This window comes from Phoxinus phoxinus, assembly GCF_949152265.1.
Source record: "Phoxinus phoxinus genome assembly, chromosome: 5".
Lineage (NCBI taxonomy): Eukaryota > Metazoa > Chordata > Actinopteri > Cypriniformes > Leuciscidae > Phoxinus > Phoxinus phoxinus.
The window spans coordinates 35,193,752-35,219,126 of record NC_136880.1 but is presented as its reverse complement, the minus strand read 5'-3'; the positions used below and the strand labels follow the sequence as shown (position 1 = coordinate 35,219,126).

General features: G+C 37.9%; 2 protein-coding genes across 3 annotated transcripts in view; one reads left to right on the top strand and one right to left on the bottom strand.

Annotated features, from left to right (window-relative positions):
* Window positions 1–3,479, top strand: part of myo10 (myosin X) — a 42,693-nt gene extending 39,214 nt beyond the window's left edge. For both annotated transcript variants that reach the window (XM_079613647.1, XM_079613648.1), the window contains 4 exons: window positions 150–267; window positions 739–1,194; window positions 1,410–1,601; window positions 2,810–3,479. In XM_079613647.1, the coding sequence (XP_079469773.1) occupies window positions 150–267; window positions 739–1,194; window positions 1,410–1,601; window positions 2,810–2,911 (868 nt within the window). In that variant the 3' untranslated portion in view covers window positions 2,912–3,479. The remainder of the gene's footprint in view (window positions 1–149; window positions 268–738; window positions 1,195–1,409; window positions 1,602–2,809) is intronic.
* A 796-nt stretch (window positions 3,480–4,275) lies between these two features.
* marchf11 (membrane-associated ring finger (C3HC4) 11) lies at window positions 4,276–10,664 on the bottom strand. The gene is made up of 4 exons (XM_079613677.1): window positions 9,803–10,664; window positions 7,805–7,960; window positions 6,582–6,774; window positions 4,276–5,723 (listed from the first exon to the last, which is right to left on the bottom strand). Exons 1-4 carry the CDS (start codon window positions 10,157–10,159, stop codon window positions 5,413–5,415), a joined length of 1,017 nt encoding a protein of 338 aa, XP_079469803.1. The 5' UTR covers window positions 10,160–10,664; the 3' UTR covers window positions 4,276–5,412.
* Between the last annotated feature and the right edge of the window lie 14,711 nt (window positions 10,665–25,375).

The following is a 25,375-nucleotide window of genomic DNA, read 5'->3' as shown; positions in this document are numbered from 1 at the left end:
TGGTGTGATTTCCGTCGGGTACTATAGGAAGATTGTATGCATCATATTACCAAAAACCATTGTTAAAAGCACATTTTATTGTTGTTTTCATTATGTGGGAAAAAATGTTGTGATATTATTCATTCACTTTCTATATTTCTCTCATTCAGGTTGGCAGATAAAGAACAGGAAGGAGAGGGCTGGAAGTTTTATTTCAAGCTTTTCTGTTTCTCAGAACCTGAGAGCGTTCCTGCTGACAGTGTGGAGTTTGCATTCATGTTTGAGCAGGTCTGATTTCAGTTTCATATCTTGCCTTAAAACACATAAATAACAGGGCTGCCAATCACTTAAATATGTATACTTTTTTATTTATTATTTAATCACATTTACAAATAATTGCAGAGAAAATTACATTAACGTGGCATTTGAAAGCATTGTGTAGTCATTACAAAAAAAGTGTCTTTAAAAGTCAATATATGGCCTGATTTTTGGTCTATGTGCACATGCAAACAAATGCATTGTCTCACTGTTTTCAGAGTCTCACATCTACAGTGCCACATTTTTTAAGATTATGTGTCTTTTATTCTGTTGATCACACACAAATACACACTCAATCATTCATGTACAGTTTTTTTAATCATAAATCTATTGTCCTTCAAGCCAAAAACAAAAGATTTTCAGGGCAATTTCTTCACTGTTAATGTTTCACAAATGCGATTTCAATCTCTCTCTCACTCTCTCGCACTCACTCTCACACAGGCTCATGAAGCTGTCATTAGGGGTCAGTATCCTGCCCCAGAAGAGACTTTGCAGTTTCTGGCTGCTCTTCGGCTGCAGTATTTGTTGGGAGACTACTCTACGCAGAGTGTCTTGCCTGAGTTGGAGCAGGTGTTCCCCATGGCCCGTCTGCGTGCTCGAGTACAGCAGTCCGCACGGTGCTTTGCATCTGCCACACCATCCATAGACAGAAAGAGAGGTAGTTTCCTGGAAGGCACGCTGAGGCGGAGCTTCCGAGGGTCACTGGGGCGACAGCGCCAAGGGGAGGAGCCTGGGGCCATAGAGGCATGGCTGCAAGATGAGAAGGCGGGGCTGAAAAGCTGTTTGGTGGAGAAATGGCGTAAACTGCAGGGGATGGAACAGGACCAAGCCATGAAAAAGTACATGGGTCTCATCAAGGAATGGGAGGGATATGGCTCCACCCTCTTTGATGTGGAGGTGAGAACACACACACATGTTGGTACACCTACCCATCACAGACAACTTTTAGCATTTTTACATTTTTAATAAAAAAATAATTTAGTATGTGTGCATTGGGGTGTCCTCATAATGTAGTGGGGCGTGGCCTGAAACCTGAATACACATTACAATATAAGAATTTTGGGTCCTCATAATGTATGTTAAACCAGTTGACTATTCTCTCTGTGCATCAGTGTGTCGACGGTGTGTATCCTGGAGAGCTGTGGTTGGGCGTGAGTCGTAAGGGGGTGTGTGTGTACAAGCGTGGGGAGGCGTGGCCTCTGGAGGTGTTTCTCTACGAGGTCATTCTGTCCTTTGGTGCACCGCAGTCAAACATCTACAAGATCAGCGTGGAGGGACGAGAGCTGCTCTTCAACACTATCATGGTACAAAGTGTTTCCCATGCTCCTACAATACACAACACTAACATTTGTTATTTATAGTAACTTAATTATCGCTCATTAAAGAATCATTTGAGTTTAAACCTAATTTATTCTGTGATCTGTTAACTCAAGACTCACTCTGAACGATTCAAACATTTAACTCATCAGTTTGTAGTTCTTAGCTTGAGAATTGCAGCAATCGAATCAGTCCATTCATGAATGAATCATTCAGTGTGGTTTTTGAACGAGTTCAACGGGTCGATTGATAAAGAAAAGCGGGTCATGATGATTCATCATGGATCTAATATCACTATCATATCTCAAAGGCCCTGTTTTTATACCTGGTATTAAAGATTCGTTTTGGTCGATCAGATCACAAGTGGACGACGCTAAATTCAAGCGAGTCTTTAGTTCTTTACTTTAACATTGTAGTTTACTAAAAAGACATAATGCATTGATTTGCTGTGAAATACATTTTTCCCAAACTGAATGCTTGAATACAGATACTTGAAAAATGTCCTTAAGTACAGTATTACATTAACATTTACATTTATGCATTTGGCAGACGCTTTTATCCAAAGCGACTTACATTGCATTATCCTATACATTTTATACATAGGTATGTGCAATCCCCTGCGATCGAACCCACAACCTTGCGTTGTTAACGCAATGCTCTTACCACTGAGCTACAGGAAAGCCTGTAATAAGTATTAAAGTAATAATGCCTCATTACTGTCCACCATTGCCACTTAACAACCACCCATACACACTAGCATTGTTATGGCAAGTTTTTCCACAGGAAAACACAACTCACATTTACATTATTTTAGTTTTTGGTATGTCATATTGAATGCCTGAATAACCATGTTTTAGTTTAATCAAAACCTTAAAAAAAAATAAAAAAAAAAAGTTAACTGACATTAATTTAAACGTTAACATTAATTATTTCATTTCATTTCTCATTTTTTTTTAGTATAATTTGAAGTACTAAAATAACTAAGACTAAACCTGAAATAAATATTTATTAAAACTATATACATATTTAAAGAAAAACTAATAAAAACAAGTTACTATTTAACAAAAATAAAAGTGTAAAATATATAAATAAAAACAAATTAAACTAAATTAAATTACATTTAAACTTTAAAAAACTATAATGTATCAATGATATTAAAATAACGATGGTTTCCTCTATTTGATTGTCTCTGTAGGTGATGGACATCGCAAAGCTCATGAAGGCGTACATCAGTCTAATAGTGAAGAAACGTTTCAGCACTTGTCAATCCATCAGCAGCCACGGCAGCAACTGGTGATCTCTCATTCCTGACAAACTCTTTTCCTAAATGTGCCTTTGAGGATAAACGTCAGCACAAAAAAAAACAGAGTGACCCTTCAGTGCTGAGTGCAAAAGAACCAAAGACAGAGACACTATCATGTTCCACACACATTCTGTTGTTGTGCTTTAAACTGTGCCACATGTACATGTCTGTTCATCAAACCGCATATTTTATGTTGTATTTACATTTTAAATCAAGTCCAGTTGCATTTCTTTGGAATTCTGCAGGCAGAAAGTCCAGTCCCCGAAATAAACAGCAGTCAATCCAGTGCCTTTAAAAAAACACAAACACAGATATGCAAACACACACAGAGTGTCCTTTATGTCTTGTTTATATTGTATATTATATAATTCTGAGGAGCTGTATATTTTATAAACCTTTTCTGTTGAACTGCAAGATTGTGATTATACTATTGGATTTTCCTCCTTCTGGTCCTATTATTTTTCTACTCTAAGCCTATAAAAACACTAAAACAACAGGAAAATCTTTCATTTTGTATCTTTACTGTGCATTAGTTTATAGGCAATAAATATAACAAAATTCAAAGAGTCTTACATTCATTCAATTGTTCATCCACGTTCCCTCTTTGCAGCGCAGAACCATCAGAAAATCATCTCATTTTGAATGAAATCTTTTGTAGACTATGCTTATCAGTTAGCACCAAATCGTGAACGCTGGTCAAGTTTCCAGAGATGAAGTACAACGTGCCCAGATGTTATCAGCAGACTTTTGAGTATTTTCAGTGCAGATTTTGTGTGAAAATCTGCAGAATGTATTTGCATTTTCTACATAGACTTCTTTTAAGATGTTTTAAGAAGGCTTTCAATGTGCTTATGATGTTAAAACATACATTTGTAATTATTACACTCCTAACATTATATTTAACATATATATCTGTCTCAAGTAGCTTCTGAAATCACTCAGCCAGGGTTTGGTGTCTTAAGGGCACAAAGATTACCAGCATCACACAGTTTACTGCAATATCCAACCACCAACTCCATTACTTAATGAATTTTGCATGAGTCTAGACTAATAGTCCAAAGTCAGTCTATTTAGTTTTCCGCTGTAATACACACAACATGAGATGTAGGGCACTTAAGCATTGGCAGATGACAATGTGTAAGATCTTTCTGAGGGTCATGTAAAATCATGTGGGAATAGAGTAAAATGAGAGCTGGACTCTCATTGAGAGCTCATATTCACACCGATGCCTACAACAGAATGCATTGTTGCAAAGTTAACGTTTTCTCCATGTTTGTTGAACTTTTAAAATCCCTTGTTTTCTCCACTACTTCCTTGTGAAATCAAAGTACCGTACTTTTTTTTTTCTTTCTTTTTTTACTATCTCTGACAAACAACAGACCATCATTCATTTCCAATGGAGAGTAGTATGGGAGCTGTGCTATTACGAATTTATGCGTATGCAGAATTTTTGGATCCGATTTGAGCTTGTGTTGAAATATTTGAACTTTTGCATCTATATCATATGCAACCGCCCACAACAGCCTAGCATTGTGGTGCCATGTTTTACACAAGCAAACACTACTCACATTTCTGAGAAAAAAAGAAACAAAATCCAATGTAATGCAATGAGCTCCTATGCTCTAGCTTGTTCCCTAATCTAGCTTTCTAATAAACCTGGCATCATATATGATTATTGTTTGCACTGTGAAAAATTGCTTATGCTCCTCTACTGTACGTCATTTTTGATAAAAGCATTTTGTTTTTTGGTATTTTATTTGAATGTTTTCTTTTTTGATATCCCGTTTCTCCACTACTTCCCTGTGAAATCAATGTTTTCGCCGCTTTTTTTGATAGTATTTGAACATTTGCGGCTAGACTGTATAATACCGCCTGACTGGATATGATGTATCCTAAACAAAACTAGAACCATGAGGTAAGAATTACCAATATGTTTGTACTAAAATGTTACTCTTTAAACACTCTTTCTGTAAAATGGGTAGTTATAAATAATTATTTTATAATTATTACATAATTGATTACATTGATTAGCCCTAGAAAAACTACCATGAATTTCTTTCAAATGTATCATCACTCGTTTGTTTTGTGTGTATATATATCACCATGGTGAATAAGGGGAGGAATGGCTGCTTCAGAACCAATTTGAAAGTTACATGCGACTGCCACTAGTTTATCAGTATTGAAATTGAAAACCTGAACGAAAAAGGTTAGTTTAAAAGAAACATTCATTTGTCTAACAGCAGTAATACATTTTGTGTGCATTATAATTGGAAGTATGTGTGCTTTGTAGTCTTACTCCGATGCTCAAAGGCTGATCCAGAACTCCAGGCTCGAAGTAACAATTCAATATATCATTTAAATCAGTTTGCGTATCTTCTAAAGTGCTTTTCAAGTAAGGCTCCTCCCAACACTGAGGCCCCTCCCACTGGTTAGCCCCTCCCACAACAGGATGGTGCAGGGAGAGTGGATTGGTCCCTGAAAGAGTTCATATCATGTCAAACTGACGTGACCCTGACGACGTGCTCGCCAGAGCTTTGCTCTTGTGGGGACAGGTCAGAGGTCACATTCAGGCACGTGGAGAAGAGGTGGAGGGGGCATCGAGGTGACGACTCCAGTCGGGTGGTTTGTGAGTGTGCGTTGGAGACTGTGTGTGTGTGTGTGAGAGGCAGCCACAGGTTGCGGTGAAGGCTGTGTGTGGTCTCCAGGTCTCGGCTTTTATCGTAGTTCTGGACGTCCCAGAAGAGATTAACGGCCCGCCAGCGCATGAGCACATTGTACACAGCACCACCTTCATGAACAATCAGGCCTGAAACACAAATGTATTACTAGCACATGTAAACACACATTTTTTTAGTAGGGCTGGTTATTGACGATTCTGATTTCAATGTGATTCGATATGGATTCATTTGTAGTACAGTACGTCAAATTTGCTAATAAATTCAATTGTTATTTATTTTTAGATATAATAATCAAAACTCATAAGTGTTGTATACACACATTTAAATTGCACATAAGGCGGCTTTTATATTTAACAATATAATTGAACTAAAGGCTAATTCTGGCTTAATCTAAGCCCTGTCTGTGAAACAGGATAAGTACAAAATATGAATAATAAAAATGCTCTTCTCTCGAGTTTTTTCTAGCTAAATAATATTGAGTTATGACCATTAAATGTAATGTGACATTGTTTAAGCTGTTGTTTTATTAACATCTTTCCACGGTTGAAACCGTGATTGAGGGATTACATGAGTCATGAATCATGATATATTTCAGTAAATTGTATAACTGCTATAACTAAAGAGCGCCAAAATGGTATTTATTGTTTGAATTTCATGATACAATTGACAGAATTTGAAGCTGAGACTTTAAACATTCACATTCTCCGGTTTCATTTCAAAAGTAACAATGCTTATTTGTTGATGCATCAACTGAAATAGACTAAAAGATCTTGGGATTTTGAATCAATATTGGTTTATCACAATGAAGATTGATTAAAATGATTAATCGACATGATCAAACCAGCCCTACTTTTTATTTATTTATTATTTTCGATTTGTCACCCATAGTTAAATGGACATGCATTCGCAAAATCGGCATATATTATCTTGAGAAAAGGGCTTTGTATAGGACTAATGTGGTTTGAGTGTATCTATTAGTGTCTCACCAATACACACAAGGTCCATGACGGCATACATGCCATAGCAGATCTGGAACAGGATGTCACTGCGTTGCCATAGAGCCTCTGGACTCAGTGCCGACCACAGCAGCCACGACACACTGGCCAATAGGAAGACGCCACCCAGCATCACTGCAATGACCTGAACCTTCTCCACCAGAGTCATGGTGACAGTCTGCCACTGGCGAAACATACAAACACAGTCACCGGTCAGAGCTCCAGACTGCAACTAATGTAAACACAAATGTGAAAAAAAAAATTTTTTAATTATTATTTAGAATCTAGACGGCATTGGCGACCGCACAAGCCGCGTTGTCCGATTCATGAACAAACGACTGGTTTGTTTTACCGAATCAGTCAAAACGAATCACAAAACCACTGTGAACTCGCTCGTTAAGGGCGTTAATCACATCAAGGACAATAATTATAACTATAAAGTTTTAATAATGGATCTAATTCTATAAGAATAATGAAGTTCACACCACAACTATAATGACAATTACATTAAGGAATCACTTTTTGAAAATCTTATTTCCAGCTGACGAACAATAAAGACATTGACAGCCAATCACAATCCATCCGACTTCAAAGAGCTCCAGCATGTAAAGCGGCAGATGACATTACTGCACCACAAGCTTATAGTAATGTTGGTGGGGATGTTAATGTCGTTATCTTTATAGTTATGAGTAACATTTATAATGGCACAAATACAATTAGAATCACAATTAGAGTGACATCATCAAATGGAAACTAAAGCACATCTGACTAACAACTGAGCGATTCTTTCATTTGTCAACTAAAAAAGTATTTTGGCTGGTGAATTTCTTAGGTATGAATTCCTGACCAATGTATCATAAGGCAGCATAAATAGATGCTATTTACACTAAGTGAAAATTTTCTTAGCAATACTATTACACTATTAAAACACACCACTGTTTAAATAGCAATAGATTCTGTTTACACTATGTGAAAATAGTAGTTATATGATTTTTATACTTGTAAATATTTTCTTCCTTTTTATTGAAAATAAATGCATTTCCGATCTGATATGTGATGGGAAAAGGGAGAAGAACGACTTCGGCACTCGATCTCGTGTCGATTTGAATCAAAACAAAACTTTCTGCCACACACCTATAGCGTCTTCCATCAATTTGGGCGGAGTTAGTGTAAATAGACACTCCTATATTATAAATCCCTGTGTATGTGTTTACCTGTAGTGGCGGTTTGATATGTATAGGCAGGATGTTGAATCTGTAGTTGCAGAGTTCACAGCTCCAGGAGCCCTTCTCACTGATCCACTTGAGCAGACACTGCTGATGGGCATGTCGAACAGAACCAGCACAGCGGCACGGGCTCAGCAGCTCCCCCTGCAGCCAATCACAGCCAACACACACAATCAGCCAATCAAAACACACAATGATAAAACATGGCTGTTTTATTGTGTGCCTTTGAAGATGAGTTGAGCATTGTGGAGCCATGAACAATGAGCGGTTTCGTCTAAATGAGGAGAACATCTTGAGTGAATGAAACACTATACACACAATGACAAGAGATTCATCCCAGTGAGTGGATGGGAAATGATTCATCTGTGCATTCATGAATTATTTCAGAAACATCCTCATTTGGAACTGTAATGAGTCTGAAACAAAGTGGAACACTTTCGCGCACACACATACACAAACACAAGGCGCCTTGAGGAAGCACATTAGCTGCAGGAAGTGAAGAGCATTAGACATGAATGGAGCAGCACATATTCTAATGGATCTCACCAACACACACACACACACACACCACACTGTCTGTTTAAAGCATTACGAATCACTGAGGTTTCCGATATTCTAATAATTGCATGAATTATGTAGGCCCATAATCAATTAAAAAGATGTTTACAATGTTTAGCTATATTACTCAGACTGTCCTAACACTTGACAACAGCTGGATGAACAGTATTTATGATTTGCTGTGTTGTTGCAACATCACGATGGGACATCTGGATCAAAAATTCAAGAACTGGCTCTGTTGTAATATATGAACTTGAATATGAATTGCATTGGCCACACCTCACAGGAAGTTGAAACTGAAGTTGAATGATAGGAAAAGGAATTTACTTAATTGTAATTCAGTTCTGAGATTCAACACAGGTAGTGCATTCTGGGAAACTGCTCTTCCACCCTGTCCACAAAAGTGAATATATATACATTACTGAGCAAAAGTCTTATAGGCACGTTAGTATTTTCACTCAATCACACACACACACACACACACACGAAAAGGTTTTAAGCCAGTTATTTATTATTTTGCTGTAGTGTGTCAGCAGAAAATATCAGTTTACATTTCCAAACATTCCTTTTGTAATTAATTGCAATAATCCAGTGATATTTTTGTATGCACAAGGAGTATGACAACAGCAGGTATGCTCCACATGGAGATCTAATTTCACATCAAGACCGTCTGGATTACATGAAGAACAGACTAAAAACTAAGAAAGACTGAATCCAGAACAACTCCGTCTCCAACATGCTTGAACAAACCGACCAGCAAAGCTACCTGAAAAATATGCAAATGTACCTGGACAAAAGCTGTTTTAAACACAGAGTGGTCACACCAAATATTGATTTGATTTAGTTAATAGAAGTTAATTAATAAATATAATCTATTTATGATGTTATTTTTGAAAGCACCCTCACTTTACAGCATTTTTGCACAAGTGCCTAAAACTTTTCACAGAACTGTATAGCTTTGCAGTTGTTGTTGTTTTGTTGTTGTTGTTTTTGTCTTGGAGACTTTGCCACAGTTCTTCTGGATTTAGTCTGTCTCAGTTTTTAGTCTGTTTCTTCATGTAATCCCAGATGGACTTGATGATATGAGATTAGATCTCTGTGGAGCACCGGCTGTTCAGACCCCTTGTGCATACCAAAAAATCACTGAATTATTGGAATTAATTGCAAAAGGAATGTTTGGAAATGTAAACTGATATTTCCTTCTGACACTACAGCAAAATATATAAATAAGTGGCTTAAAGCTTTTTTTGTGAAAATTCATTCATACTTTAGTTCAAACTTGGCTCAAATTCAGGAATTAAGGGCCAATTCAATTCTGATGGCGCACAATCCTGGAACAACCAAAGACGTCGGTGTGAGGCATGCGTATGCCTAGAGTAGACCCACAATAAATAGCGCAGACGGATGAAATGAACGGCCCTACTTCACCTGCTCGGCCCCTTGAAAGCAGATCCGACAGCCTGGGGTCGGGACGCAACTCTCGTTGCTGCAACTGGAGCCCACTGTTTCCGTTTTCCCCGCGCTCTGCCCGACGATGTCCTCGCCCGGTGTGTCCGTGTCCGTCCCTGCACACGCACCATCCTCGTTCTCGATCTCTGTGATCGGATCAGCCAGCGGTGTTTGAGCTCCAGCGCCCGTCTGCAAGTCATCCTCGCTGAACTCCCCGTCGATCCCCAGCACCGTTTGGATCTGGAACTGTGCGGCATCCACGGTCACGGTGGCGCCTCCCGGTGGCTCATCCACCGTCTGCACGTGCAACGGACCCGCCTCTGCGTGCACATCCATGAATGACTGCACTAAGATCAGAATGAAATAGCAAAATTCGAGGTTTGAGCTCTTACGGGTCTCTATCAGATTTTCCACGGCTCTTCTCCCCTCTGGGACGCATAGGTCTGGCCATAGATCTGCGTCTCAAACCGCTTGCGTTCTTAGAAAGGCACAAGCTTCTGTTGAAAGCTGCAGATGTCCAGGCTGTGAGGCGTGATGTGCTCGGTGTCTCGTTTGCTGAAAGCAGCTTTTCCCCGGAAGACACATTTCCATCCGGGCGCGGTACTGGAACACCGAGCAGTGAAGGCACGAAACACACATAACCTCACAGCCAGCATTCACAGAAGAATCAAAAGCACCGTTTGAGAGTGTGAATATCAAAACGGCGAGTAAGCGACTAGGTTGTTTCCAGCGGGAAAGCCGTTTGGGTAACTCTTATGATAAACCCGCGAGCCACCCGCCCCGGAGCCACGGGATTATTGTCCTCTCGAAGATTTACCGTGGTGGTAACCATAGTTACACCACTTGGTAAAGCGGTAACTTGGTATTATGCCTAATATAGCCGAGAACAGCACCACTGTCATGACACGAAATAAAAAAGATTCTGTAAATTCTAGATGACAAATTCTTAGCCTACTTAATTGAAGCCTAAATTTCGTCAGTTAAAGGATATTGCACGGTGCCATCAAGAAATGATAGCGGCTACTGTGGCATTTGCCTTTAGAAAAGTGACAGTAAATAGACATAAGTTATACATTTCTATTGTGCTCAATTGGCTATTCAATGTTTTTTTAACGGAATTTAATTAATATAAGTCTCACGAAAAAATATTTTTAGATAGTCAAATAAGTTTTTAACAAAACACTGATTTGTGATTAGTCATGTTTAAAGCAATAATAAATTGCACTTGCAACATGCCAACTCGATTACAGTTTATTTAGGGCATTCATTGATTGTAATAAAATTGTATCAAACTTTTTTCAACAGTGTTTGCTATGTAGGCCTAGGCTAAAAAGAAAACAGTCTGCGTGCATGGGCCTTTACTCGTCTTAAGAAAAGGGAAGTCCACACTGCACCGATATGGACAGATAAACGATATCGTTGGAAGAACCTTTCCAGTACGATACAATCATTGACAACGAATATATTTTATACATTATAATATTTTCTAGATAAAAGAGCAGTGGGATTGGGTTGCAGCATTTTATGCTGGTTCACACATTGAACTCATTGCGCCAGCCGCGAGTGTTTCCAAGTCCACGGGGATCGCATCAGTTGATTCGCTATTTTGCTTACAAACATCTTGTGCGCGTGAACACCGCGTTTTGACCCATTTTCCTGTGCACTCGCTCATCTGTTCAGATGATGTCCTGTGAGGACAGCGATTGGCTCTTGTCTCAGACCTTCCCCGAGGTGATTGGACGAGTGATTAACACCCAGTTTGTAACCTCTACAGTGAACTTCCTACCGCTCCGAACAATGTAGCGTTAGCGAGATCGATATATCAACTCACCAGGGAGAAATACTTCTCAATTCTGGTTAGAGCAAAAAAAAAAACAAAAAAAAACTGTGATGGATAAAATCATTTTTATAAGAGCACTAACATTTAGACATATCTTTCTAAGTTTTTCAGTGTTTTAATAGAATGCCATAATTCTGTCTAAAGCAAACCATTCCAAATTAAACTGTCCAGTGTCGAGGTGGGTATATGTAAATGAGTTCCCTGTGATTGGTTGAAACACTACGATCTGATGCTTACGTCTTTTTTGAGCTAAGCATTTAATATGTTGTAATTTGCAATTTTATTTAAACCATCATGTTCTGTTGTGATTGTCTATGTTTTATTTTCCTGTTATTGTTACTAAAACGGTAGCACATCTCAATTATTCAATGACTTTCGGGAATCAAGGTTTTTAAGGGAATTTGTATCAGCAATTTTCTATTGACGTTAGTAGAACACAACACATTTAGATAAAGTCAACTAATACATTTTAAACAAACCCCTGATTTTGTAATTTATTAGCTAAACCTATAAATTGCATTTGCATTTTATTTTTAAAGATACGGATCCTAGCGAAATGTTGTGGATTTATTTAGCGCATTGTAATAACAATTTAGAAACCGAAGAGCAATATCGTTGGAATCACTTTCAGAACTATTTTTTTTTTTCAGTTGATGAACGATAAAAAGTAATTGACAGCCAATCAGAATCCAACCCAAATTCCACACATTAAGAACACATTAAGGGGTTGGTTTCGAGTTTTTTATGAATGCACTGACAGAGGCCCCCTGGACAAAGATTTATTTAGGGCCCCCAGAAGTAGATGCACTGCATACGAATATCATTAGTTATCTTTATAGTTATCGTTCTTTGTGTGAATGGGCCTTAGGGCAAGAGCAGCGAACTGTTGCTATAATTTTGTGTCACTTTTGTGGTTTGAAAACACTATTGAAAACTATGAAAAAATTAATAGTTTAGGCTGTTAGAACAATGTAATTTAGCCTATAAAAAGGACACAATACCGCCATAACTGAAGACATCTTTAAATGTATAAATATTTTACATTATTAAGATAAAAGAGCGGTGGGAGAGTAGTCTGAATTGGGTTCCAGCATCTTATGCTGGTTCACACATTGAACTCATTGCGCCAGCCGCGAGTGTTTCCAAGTCCACAGGGATCGCATCAGTTGATTCGCTATTTTGCTTACCAACGTCTTGTGCGTGAACACCGCGTTTTGACCCATTTTCCTGTGCACTCGCTCATCTGTTCAGATGATGTCCTGTGAGGACAGCGATTGGCTCTTGTCTCAGACCTTCCCCGAGGTGATTGGACGAGTGATTAACACCCAGTTTGTAACCTCTACAGTGAACTTCCTACCGCTCCGAACAATGTAGCGTTTGCGAGATCGATATATCAACTCACCAGGGAGAAATACTTCTCAATTCTGGTTAGAGCAAAAAAAAAAAAAAAAAACGTGATGGATAAAATCATTTTTATAAGAGCACTAACATTTAGACATATCTTTATGAGTTTTTCAGTGTTTTAATAGAATGCCATAATTCTGTCTAAAGCAAACCATTCCAAGTGAAACTGTCCAGTGTCGAGGTGGGTATATGTAAATGAGTTCCCTGTGATTGGTTGAAACACTACGATCTGATGCTTACGTCTTTTTTGAGCTAAGCATTTAATATGTTGTAATTTGCAATTTTATTTATTTAACCATGTTCTGTTGTGATTGTCTATGTTTTATTTTCCTGTTATTGTTACTAAAACGGTAGCCCATCTTCTCAATTATTCAATGACTTTCGGGAATCAACGTTTTTAAGGGAATTTGTGTCAGCAATTTTCTATTGACGTTAGTAGAACACAACACATTTTTAGATAAAGTCAACTAATACATTTTAAACAAACCCCTGATTTTGTCATTTATTAGCTAAACCTATAAATTGCATTTGCATTTTATTTTTAAAGATACGGATCCTATAGCGAAATGTTGTGGATTTATTTAGCGCATTGTAATAACAATTTAGAAACCGAAGAGCGATATCGTTGGAATCCAGGGGGGCAGTGTTACGGAAGACATTGAAGCTTCCCCGGGCGCCGCCATTGGCTAGCGGACCCCCACCTGCTGTTAGCATTCCATTGACTCCCATTCATATCTTTTTTTCTGTTTTATTTGTCCTGTTGTTTTTATTGTACTACTAAGCGTTTCGTATCACTGTTGTTGGTTAATATTGAAACTGCTCTGAAAGAACACATTAAGGGGTTGGTTTCAGTTTTTTTATGAATGCACTGACCGAGGCCCCCTTGACAAAGTTTTGTTTAGGGCCCTCAGAAGTCTAGATGCACTGCATACGAATATCATTAGTTATCTTTCTTTGTGTGAATGGGCCTGGGCAGGAGCAGCGAACTGTTGCTATAATTTTGTGTCACTTTTGTGGTTTGAAAACACTATTGAAAACTATGAAAAAAATTAATAGTTTAGGCTCTTTAGAACAATGTAATTTAGCCTATAAAAAGGACACACAAACAATACCGCCATAAATGGAGACAACAAATTGTCTCACCGGTCAGTGTTCTTTAAATGTATAAATATTTTATATTTTCTAGATAAAAGAGCGGTGGGAGAGTAGTCTGAATTGGGTTCCAGCATCATATGCTGGTTCACACATTGAACTCATTGCGCCAGCCGCGAGTGTTTCCAAGTCCACGGGGATCGCATCAGTTGATTCGCTATTTTGCTTACCAACGTCTTGTGCGTGAACACCGCGTTTTGACCCATTTTCCTGTGCACTCGCTCATCTGTTCAGATGATGTCCTGTGAGGACAGCGATTGGCTCTTGTCTCAGACCTTCCCCGAGGTGATTGGACGAGTGATTAACACCCAGTTTGTAACCTCTACAGTGAACTTCCTACCGCTCTGAACAATGTAGCGTTAGCGAGATCGATATATCAACTCACCAGGGAGAAATACTTCTCAATTCTGGTTAGAGCAAAAAAAAAAAAAAACTGTGATGGATAAAATCATTTTTATAAGAGCACTAACATTTAGACATATCTTTCTTAGTTTTTCAGTGTTTTAATAGAATGCCATAATTCTGTCTAAAGCAAACCATTCCAAGTGAAACTGTCCAGTGTCGAGGTGGGTATATGTAAATGAGTTCCCTGTGATTGGTTGAAACACTACGATCTGATGCTTACATCTTTTTTGAGCTAAGCATTTAATATGTTGTAATTTGCAATTTTATTTATTTAACCATCATGTTCTGTTGTGATTGTCTATGTTTTATTTTCCTGTTATTGTTACTAAAACGGTAGCACATCTCCTCAATTATTCAATGACTTTCGGGAATCAACGTTTTTAAGGGAATTTGTATCAGCAATTTTCTATTGACGTTAGTAGCACACAACACATTTAGATAAAGTCAACTAATACATTTTAAACAAACCCCTGATTTTGTAATTTATTAGCTAAACCTATAAATTGCATTTGCATTTTATTTTTAAAGATACGGATCCTATAGCAAAATGTTGTGGATTTATTTAGCGCATTGTAATAACAATTTAGAAACCGAAGAGCAATATCGTTGGAATCACTTTCAGAACTATTTTTTTTTTTCAGTTGATGAACGATAAAAAGTAATTGACAGCCAATCAGAATCCAACCCAAATTCCACACATTAAGAATACATTAAGGGGTTGGTTTCGAGTTTTTTATGAATGCACTGACAGAGGCCCCCTGGACAAAGATTTATTTAGGGCCCCCAGAAGTAGATGCACTGCATACGAATATCATTAGTTATCTTTATAGTTATCGTTCTTTGTGTGAATGGGCCTTAGGGCAAGAGCAGCGAACTGTTGCTATAATTTTGTGTCACTTTTGTGGTTTGAAAACACAATTGAAAACTATGAAAAAATTAATAGTTTAGGCTGTTAGAACAATGTAATTTAGCCTATAAAAAGGACACAATACCGCCATAACTGAAGACATCTTTAAATGTATAAATATTTTATATTATTTAGATAAAAGAGCGGTGGGAGAGTAGTCTGAATTGGGTTCCAGCATCTTATGCTGGTTCACACATTGAACTCATTGCGCCAGCCGCGAGTGTTTCCAAGTCCACGGGGATCGCATCAGTTGATTCGCTATTTTGCTTACCAACATCTTGTGCGTGAACACCACGTTTTGACCCATTTTCCTGTGCACTCGCTCATCTGTTCAGATGATGTCCTGTGAGGACAGCGATTGGCTCTTGTCTCAGACCTTCCCCGAGGTGATTGGACGAGTGATTAACACCCAGTTTGTAACCTCTACAGTGAACTTCCTACCGCTCCGAACAATGTAGCGTTTGCGAGATCGATATATCAACTCACCAGGGAGAAATACTTCTCAATTCTGGTTAGAGCAAAAACAAATAAAATAAAAAACTGTGATGGATAAAATAATTTTTATAAGAGCACTAACATTTAGACATATCTTTCTAAGTTTTTCAGTGTTTTAATAGAATGCCATAATTCTGTCTAAAGCAAACCATTCCAAGTGAAACTGTCCAGTGTCGAGGTGGGTATATGTAAATGAGTTCCCTGTGATTGGTTGAAACACTACGATCTGATGCTTACGTCTTTTTTGAGCTAAGCATTTAATATGTTGTAATTTGCAATTTTATTTATTTAACCATCATGTTCTGTTGTGATTGTCTATGTTTTATTTTCCTGTTATTGTTACTAAAACGGTAGCCCATCTTCTCAATTATTCAATGACTTTCGGGAATCAAGGTTTTTAAGGGAATTTGTATCAGCAATTTTCTATTGACGTTAGTAGCACACAACACATTTTTAGATAAAGTCAACTAATACATTTTAAACAAAACCCTGATTTTGTAATTTATTAGCTAAACCTATAAATTGCATTTGCATTTTATTTTTAAAGATACGGATCCTATAGCGAAATGTTGTGGATTTATTTAGCGCATTGTAATAACAATTTAGAAACCGAAGAGCGATATCGTTGGAATCCAGGGGGGCAGTGTTATGGAAGACATTGAAGCTTCCCTGGGCGCCGCCATTGGCTAGCGGACCCCCACCTGCTGTTAGCATTCCATTGACTCCCATTCTTATCTTTTTTTCTGTTTTATTTGTCCTGTTGTTTTTATTGTACTACTAAGCGTTTCGTATCACTGTTGTTGGTTAATATTGAAACTGCTCTGAAAGAACACATTAAGGGGTTGGTTTCAGTTTTTTTATGAATGCACTGACCGAGGCCCCCTTGACAAAGTTTTGTTTAGGGCCCTCAGAAGTCTAGATGCACTGCATACGAATATCATTAGTTATCTTTCTTTGTGTGAATGGGCCTGGGCAGGAGCAGCGAACTGTTGCTATAATTTTGTGTCACTTTTGTGGTTTGAAAACACTATTGAAAACTATGAAAAAAATTAATAGTTTAGGCTCTTTAGAACAATGTAATTTAGCCTATAAAAAGGACACACAAACAATACCGCCATAAATGGAGACAACAAATTGTCTCACCGGTCAGTGTTCTTTAAATGTATAAATATTTTATATTTTCTAGATAAAAGAGCGGTGGGAGAGTAGTCTGAATTGGGTTCCAGCATCATATGCTGGTTCACACATTGAACTCATTGCGCCAGCCGCGAGTGTTTCCAAGTCCACGGGGATCGCATCAGTTGATTCGCTATTTTGCTTACCAACATCTTGTGCGTGAACACCACGTTTTGACCCATTTTCCTGTGCACTCGCTCATCTGTTCAGATGATGTCCTGTGAGGACAGCGATTGGCTCTTGTCTCAGACCTTCCCCGAGGTGATTGGACGAGTGATTAACACCCAGTTTGTAACCTCTGCAGTGAACTTCCTACCGCTCCGAACAATGTAGCGTTTGCGAGATCGATATATCAACTCACCAGGGAGAAATACTTCTCAATTCTGGTTAGAGCAAAAACAAATAAAATAAAAAAACTGTGATGGATAAAATAATTTTTATAAGAGCACTAACATTTAGACATATCTTTCTAAGTTTTTCAGTGTTTTAATAGAATGCCATAATTCTGTCTAAAGCAAACCATTCCAAGTGAAACTGTCCAGTGTCGAGGTGGGTATATGTAAATGAGTTCCCTGTGATTGGTTGAAACACTACGATCTGATGCTTACGTCTTTTTTGAGCTAAGCATTTAATATGTTGTAATTTGCAATTTTATTTATTTAACCATCATGTTCTGTTGTGATTGTCTATGTTTTATTTTCCTGTTATTGTTACTAAAACGGTAGCCCATCTTCTCAATTATTCAATGACTTTCGGGAATCAAGGTTTTTAAGGGAATTTGTATCAGCAATTTTCTATTGACGTTAGTAGCACACAACACATTTTTAGATAAAGTCAACTAATACATTTTAAACAAAACCCTGATTTTGTAATTTATTAGCTAAACCTATAAATTGCATTTGCATTTTATTTTTAAAGATACGGATCCTATAGCGAAATGTTGTGGATTTATTTAGCGCATTGTAATAACAATTTAGAAACCGAAGAGCGATATCGTTGGAATCCAGGGGGGCAGTGTTATGGAAGACATTGAAGCTTCCCCGGGCGCCGCCATTGGCTAGCGGACCCCCACCTGCTGTTAGCATTCCATTGACTCCCATTCTTATCTTTTTTTCTGTTTTATTTGTCCTGTTGTTTTTATTGTACTACTAAGCGTTTCGTATCACTGTTGTTGGATAATATTGAAACTGCTCTGAAAGAACACATTAAGGGGTTGGTTTCAGTTTTTTTATGAATGCACTGACCGAGGCCCCCTGGACAAAGTTTTGTTTAGGGCCCTCAGAAGTCTAGATGCACTGCATACTATAATCATTAGTTATCTTTATAGTTCTCGTTCTTTGTGTGAATGGGCCTTAGGGCAAGAGCAGCGAACTGTTGCTATAATTTTGTGTCACTTTCGTGGTTTGAAAACACTATTGAAAACTATGAAAAAATTAATAGTTTAGGCTGCTTAGAACAGTGTAATTTAGCCTATAAAAAGGACACAATACCGCCATAACTGAAGACATCTTTAAATGTATAAATATTTTACATTATTAAGATAAAAGAGCGGTGGGAGAGTAGTCTGAATTGGGTTCCAGCATCTTATGCTGGTTCACACATTGAACTCATTGCGCCAGCCGCGAGTGTTTCCAAGTCCACGGGGATCGCATCAGTTGATTCGCTATTTTGCTTACCAACTTCTTGTGCGTGAACACCGCGTTTTGACCCATTTTCCTGTGCACTCGCTCATCTGTTCAGATGATGTCCTGTGAGGACAGCGATTGGCTCTTGTCTCAGACCTTCCCCGAGGTGATTGGACGAGTGATTAACACCCAGTTTGTAACCTCTACAGTGAACTTCCTACCGCTCCGAACAATGTAGCGTTTGCGAGATCGATATATCAACTCACCAGGGAGAAATACTTCTCAATTCTGGTTAGAGCAAAAAAAAAAAAAAAAAAAAACTGTGATGGATAAAATCATTTTTATAAGAGCACTAACATTTAGACATATCTTTCTAAGTTTTTCAGTGTTTTAATAGAATGCCATAATTCTGTCTAAAGCAAACCATTCCAAATTAAACTGTCCAGTGTCGAGGTGGGTATATGTAAATGAGTTCCCTGTGATTGGTTGAAACACTACGATCTGATGCTTACGTCTTTTTTGAGCTAAGCATTTAATATGTTGTAATTTGCAATTTTATTTAAACCATCATGTTCTGTTGTGATTGTCTATGTTTTATTTTCCTGTTATTGTTACTAAAACGGTAGCACATCTCAATTATTCAATGACTTTCGGGAATCAACGTTTTTAAGGGAATTTGTATCAGCAATTTTCTATTGACGTTAGTAGAACACAACACATTTAGATAAAGTCAACTAATACATTTTAAACAAACCCCTGATTTTGTAATTTATTAGCTAAACCTATAAATTGCATTTGCATTTTATTTTTAAAGATACGGATCCTATAGCAAAATGTTGTGGATTTATTTAGCGCATTGTAATAACAATTTAGAAACCGAAGAGCAATATCGTTGGAATCACTTTCAGAACTATTTTTTTTTCAGTTGATGAACGATAAAAAGTAATTGACAGCCAATCAGAATCCAACCCAAATTCCACACATTAAGAATACATTAAGGGGTTGGTTTCGAGTTTTTTATGAATGCACTGACAGAGGCCCCCTGGACAAAGATTTATTTAGGGCCCCCAGAAGTAGATGCACTGCATACGAATTATCATTAGTTATCTTTATAGTTATCGTTCTTTGTGTGAATGGGCCTTAGGGCAAGAGCAGCGAACTGTTGCTATAATTTTGTGTCACTTTTGTGGTTTGAAAACACTATTGAAAACTATGAAAAAAATTATAGTTTAGGCTGTTAGAACAATGTAATTTAGCCTATAAAAAGGACACAATACCGCCATAACTGAAGACATCTTTAAATGTATAAATATTTTACATTATTAAGATAAAAGAGCGGTGGGAGAGTAGTCTGAATTGGGTTCCAGCATCATATGCTGGTTCACACATTGAACTCATTGCGCCAGCCGCGAGTGTTTCCAAGTCCACGGGGATCGCATCAGTTGATTCGCTATTTTGCTTACCAACATCTTGTGCGTGAACACCACGTTTTGACCCATTTTCCTGTGCACTCGCTCATCTGTTCAGATGATGTCCTGTGAGGACAGCGATTGGCTCTTGTCTCAGACCTTCCCCGAGGTGATTGGACGAGTGATTAACACCCAGTTTGTAACCTCTACAGTGAACTTCCTACCGCTCCGAACAATGTAGCGTTTGCGAGATCGATATATCAACTCACCAGGGAGAAATACTTCTCAATTCTGGTTAGAGCAAAAACAAATAAAATAAAAAACTGTGATGGATAAAATAATTTTTATAAGAGCACTAACATTTAGACATATCTTTCTGAGTTTTTCAGTGTTTTAATAGAATGCCATAATTCTGTCTAAAGCAAACCATTCCAAGTGAAACTGTCCAGTGTCGAGGTGGGTATATGTAAATGAGTTCCCTGTGATTGGTTGAAACACTACGATCTGATGCTTACGTCTTTTTTGAGCTAAGCATTTAATATGTTGTAATTTGCAATTTTATTTATTTAACCATGTTCTGTTGTGATTGTCTATGTTTTATTTTCCTGTTATTGTTACTAAAACGGTAGCCCATCTTCTCAATTATTCAATGACTTTCGGGAATCAACGTTTTTAAGGGAATTTGTGTCAGCAATTTTCTATTGACGTTAGTAGAACACAACACATTTTTAGATAAAGTCAACTAATACATTTTAAACAAACCCCTGATTTTGTCATTTATTACCTAAACCTATAAATTGCATTTGCATTTTATTTTTAAAGATACGGATCCTATAGCGAAATGTTGTGGATTTATTTAGCGCATTGTAATAACAATTTAGAAACCGAAGAGCGATATCGTTGGAATCCAGGGGGGCAGTGTTACGGAAGACATTGAAGCTTCCCCGGGCGCCGCCATTGGCTAGCGGACCCCCACCTGCTGTTAGCATTCCATTGACTCCCATTCATATCTTTTTTTCTGTTTTATTTGTCCTGTTGTTTTTATTGTACTACTAAGCGTTTCGTATCACTGTTGTTGGTTAATATTGAAACTGCTCTGAAAGAACACATTAAGGGGTTGGTTTCAGTTTTTTTATGAATGCACTGACCGAGGCCCCCTTGACAAAGTTTTGTTTAGGGCCCTCAGAAGTCTAGATGCACTGCATACGAATATCATTAGTTATCTTTCTTTGTGTGAATGGGCCTGGGCAGGAGCAGCGAACTGTTGCTATAATTTTGTGTCACTTTTGTGGTTTGAAAACACTATTGAAAACTATGAAAAAAATTAATAGTTTAGGCTCTTTAGAACAATGTAATTTAGCCTATAAAAAGGACACACAAACAATACCGCCATAAATGGAGACAACAAATTGTCTCACCGGTCAGTGTTCTTTAAATGTATAAATATTTTATATTTTCTAGATAAAAGAGCGGTGGGAGAGTAGTCTGAATTGGGTTCCAGCATCATATGCTGGTTCACACATTGAACTCATTGCGCCAGCCGCGAGTGTTTCCAAGTCCACGGGGATCGCATCAGTTGATTCGCTATTTTGCTTACCAACGTCTTGTGCGTGAACACCGCGTTTTGACCCATTTTCCTGTGCACTCGCTCATCTGTTCAGATGATGTCCTGTGAGGACAGCGATTGGCTCTTGTCTCAGACCTTCCCCGAGGTGATTGGACGAGTGATTAACACCCAGTTTGTAACCTCTACAGTGAACTTCCTACCGCTCTGAACAATGTAGCGTTAGCGAGATCGATATATCAACTCACCAGGGAGAAATACTTCTCAATTCTGGTTAGAGCAAAAAAAAAAAAAAACTGTGATGGATAAAATCATTTTTATAAGAGCACTAACATTTAGACATATCTTTCTTAGTTTTTCAGTGTTTTAATAGAATGCCATAATTCTGTCTAAAGCAAACCATTCCAAGTGAAACTGTCCAGTGTCGAGGTGGGTATATGTAAATGAGTTCCCTGTGATTGGTTGAAACACTACGATCTGATGCTTACATCTTTTTTGAGCTAAGCATTTAATATGTTGTAATTTGCAATTTTATTTATTTAACCATCATGTTCTGTTGTGATTGTCTATGTTTTATTTTCCTGTTATTGTTACTAAAACGGTAGCACATCTCCTCAATTATTCAATGACTTTCGGGAATCAACGTTTTTAAGGGAATTTGTATCAGCAATTTTCTATTGACGTTAGTAGCACACAACACATTTAGATAAAGTCAACTAATACATTTTAAACAAACCCCTGATTTTGTAATTTATTAGCTAAACCTATAAATTGCATTTGCATTTTATTTTTAAAGATACGGATCCTATAGCAAAATGTTGTGGATTTATTTAGCGCATTGTAATAACAATTTAGAAACCGAAGAGCAATATCGTTGGAATCACTTTCAGAACTATTTTTTTTTTTCAGTTGATGAACGATAAAAAGTAATTGACAGCCAATCAGAATCCAACCCAAATTCCACACATTAAGAATACATTAAGGGGTTGGTTTCGAGTTTTTTATGAATGCACTGACAGAGGCCCCCTGGACAAAGATTTATTTAGGGCTCCCAGAAGTAGATGCACTGCATACGAATATCATTAGTTATCTTTATAGTTATCGTTCTTTGTGTGAATGGGCCTTAGGGCAAGAGCAGCGAACTGTTGCTATAATTTTGTGTCACTTTTGTGGTTTGAAAACACAATTGAAAACTATGAAAAAATTAATAGTTTAGGCTGTTAGAACAATGTAATTTAGCCTATAAAAAGGACACAATACCGCCATAACTGAAGACATCTTTAAATGTATAAATATTTTATATTATTTAGATAAAAGAGCGGTGGGAGAGTAGTCTGAATTGGGTTCCAGCATCTTATGCTGGTTCACACATTGAACTCATTGCGCCAGCCGCGAGTGTTTCCAAGTCCACGGGGATCGCATCAGTTGATTCGCTATTTTGCTTACCAACGTCTTGTGCGTGAACACCGCGTTTTTTGACCCATTTTCCTGTGCACTCGCTCATCTGTTCAGATGATGTCCTGTGAGGACAGTGATTGGCTCTTGTCTCAGACCTTCCCCGAGGTGATTGGACGAGTGATTAACACCCAGTTTGTAACCTCTACAGTGAACTTCCTACCGCTCCGAACAATGTAGCGTTTGCGAGATCCATATATCAACTCACCAGGGAGAAATACTTCTCAATTCTGGTTGGAACTTGGATAGGTTAAAAAAAAACTGTGCCGAATGAAATCATTTATGTCAAGAACATAAACATGTAGACATATTATTCTATATTTTTCTGTGTTTTCTAATTTAATGCCATTTTTCTGTTTAAAACAAAGTCAACTATTCCAAGTTAAACTGTCAAGGTGTGTATATGTAAATGAGTTCCCTGTGATTGGTCCAAACACTACGTTCGGGTGTCCTTTTAGAGCTAAGCATTTAAGACATTGTTTGTAATTTGCTATTTTATTTATTTAACCCTATGTTCGTCTGTGATTGTGCAGTCTTTATGTTTTATTTCCCTGTTATTGTTACTAAATGGTAGGCCTACCATCTGTTTAAAGATATAGCCTAAGTGAAGTCACCTCCTACTTTTCATCAAACATGCCCTCAAAGGTTTAATTTTAGCTGTCCACAAAACTCCATGTAGCACATGTGATTGTGCACTCTGTTTTATGGCTTCTCTGAGGTCATTATACTGGCTGGTTCTTGCTAGGGGTTTATGTTGCGTGTTTCTTTCAAGGGGCAGGCCTTCTGAAATGTGTGCTTGACTTCCACAGGTAATAAAACTGTATAGATCCAAATCCTGCTGGATCTTTCTTTAGCCTTAAAGGGATAGTTCACCCAAACATGAAAATTATCCCATGATTTACTCCCTCAAGCCAACCTAGATTTAGCCTAAATGACTATCTTCTTTCAGGAGGACACAATTGGGGTTATATTAAAAAAATAAAATTGCTCTTCCAAGCTTTATAATGGTAGTGAATGCCAGTCCTGATTTTGAAGTCCAGAAAAGTGCAACTATCAATGTTTTTCTAAGAAAAACATCCATATTTAAAATAACTAGCTTCCGACAAATGACCTACGCAAGTCAACTTACGCCAAAGAGTAACCCCTGATGGGATGACGGATGTGGGAGATGCATAGCTTTGACGCCCCTCGCCCGCGCGGTTAAAACAAATAGGGCTGTCCAACAAACTCGAGCTTTTCTTATATCGAAATCCTCCGACATTTCTCTTTAACAATTCTAATTGTCATTTGTGACCAGTGTTTTGTTTTGCTCTATCCTGTGTGCATCTGCGTTTGTCAACATCATGCATCAGGTTAGAGGTTACTCTTTCGCCGTAAATCAATGCGTACGGGTGTCGGAAGCTAGCTATTTTAGTTTAATTTTAAAAATGGATATTTTTCTTACACAAACGCATCGCTTTGCTTCAGAAGCCCTTTATCAACCCCCCGGAGCCGTGTGGAGTACTTTTATTATGGATAGATGCACTTTCCCCACCCCCATTCACTGCCATTATAAAGCTTGGAAGAGCCAGGACATTTTTTAATATTTAATATTATTTTTTAACAGCTTAAACTCCGATTGCATTCGTCTGAAAGAAGAAAGTCATATACACCAAGGATGGCTTGAGGGTGAGTAAATCATGAGATAATTTTCATTTTTCGGTGAACTATCCTAACATGCTGCTATATTTTATTTATGATTTTGTTGCAGGCAAAACTTTGGTGAGAACGTTTTTTACACATAATAGAACCTAACCTAACCTAATTAATTGTGTGTGTGTGTGTGTGTGTGTGTGTGTGTGTGTGTGTGTGTGTGTGTGTGTGTGTGTGTGGGTGGGTGGGTGGGTGTTATTGTTATCCCTACACTGTGTCCGATCCCTGCTCCCTTGACTGAGATCAGTGCAAACATGCCAGAAGATGTTTATCCTACTTCCTTTTTGTTTTTGGAGTGTATATCTATTCAAGGAACTGGAAAAGTGTATCAAACAATATTAACAGTCCTGAGAAAGACGTTCTATGATTTGACTGCTTTTGATGCCATACTACCACGCACCAGCAGGAGGCATCATAACGTAATAGTT

Excerpts from the sequence above, each read along its gene's own strand:
- marchf11 (XM_079613677.1), bottom strand. The coding sequence starts at position 10,159 with ATGGATGTGCACGCAGAGGCGGGTCCGTTGCACGTGCAGACGGTGGAT. Across the intron at positions 7,961-9,802 it reads GCTTTCAAGGGGCCGAGCAG|GGGGAGCTGCTGAGCCCGTG; the intron begins GTGAAGTAGGGC and ends GATTGGCTGCAG. Across the intron at positions 5,724-6,581 it reads CATGGACCTTGTGTGTATTG|GCCTGATTGTTCATGAAGGT; the intron begins GTGAGACACTAA and ends TTTGTGTTTCAG.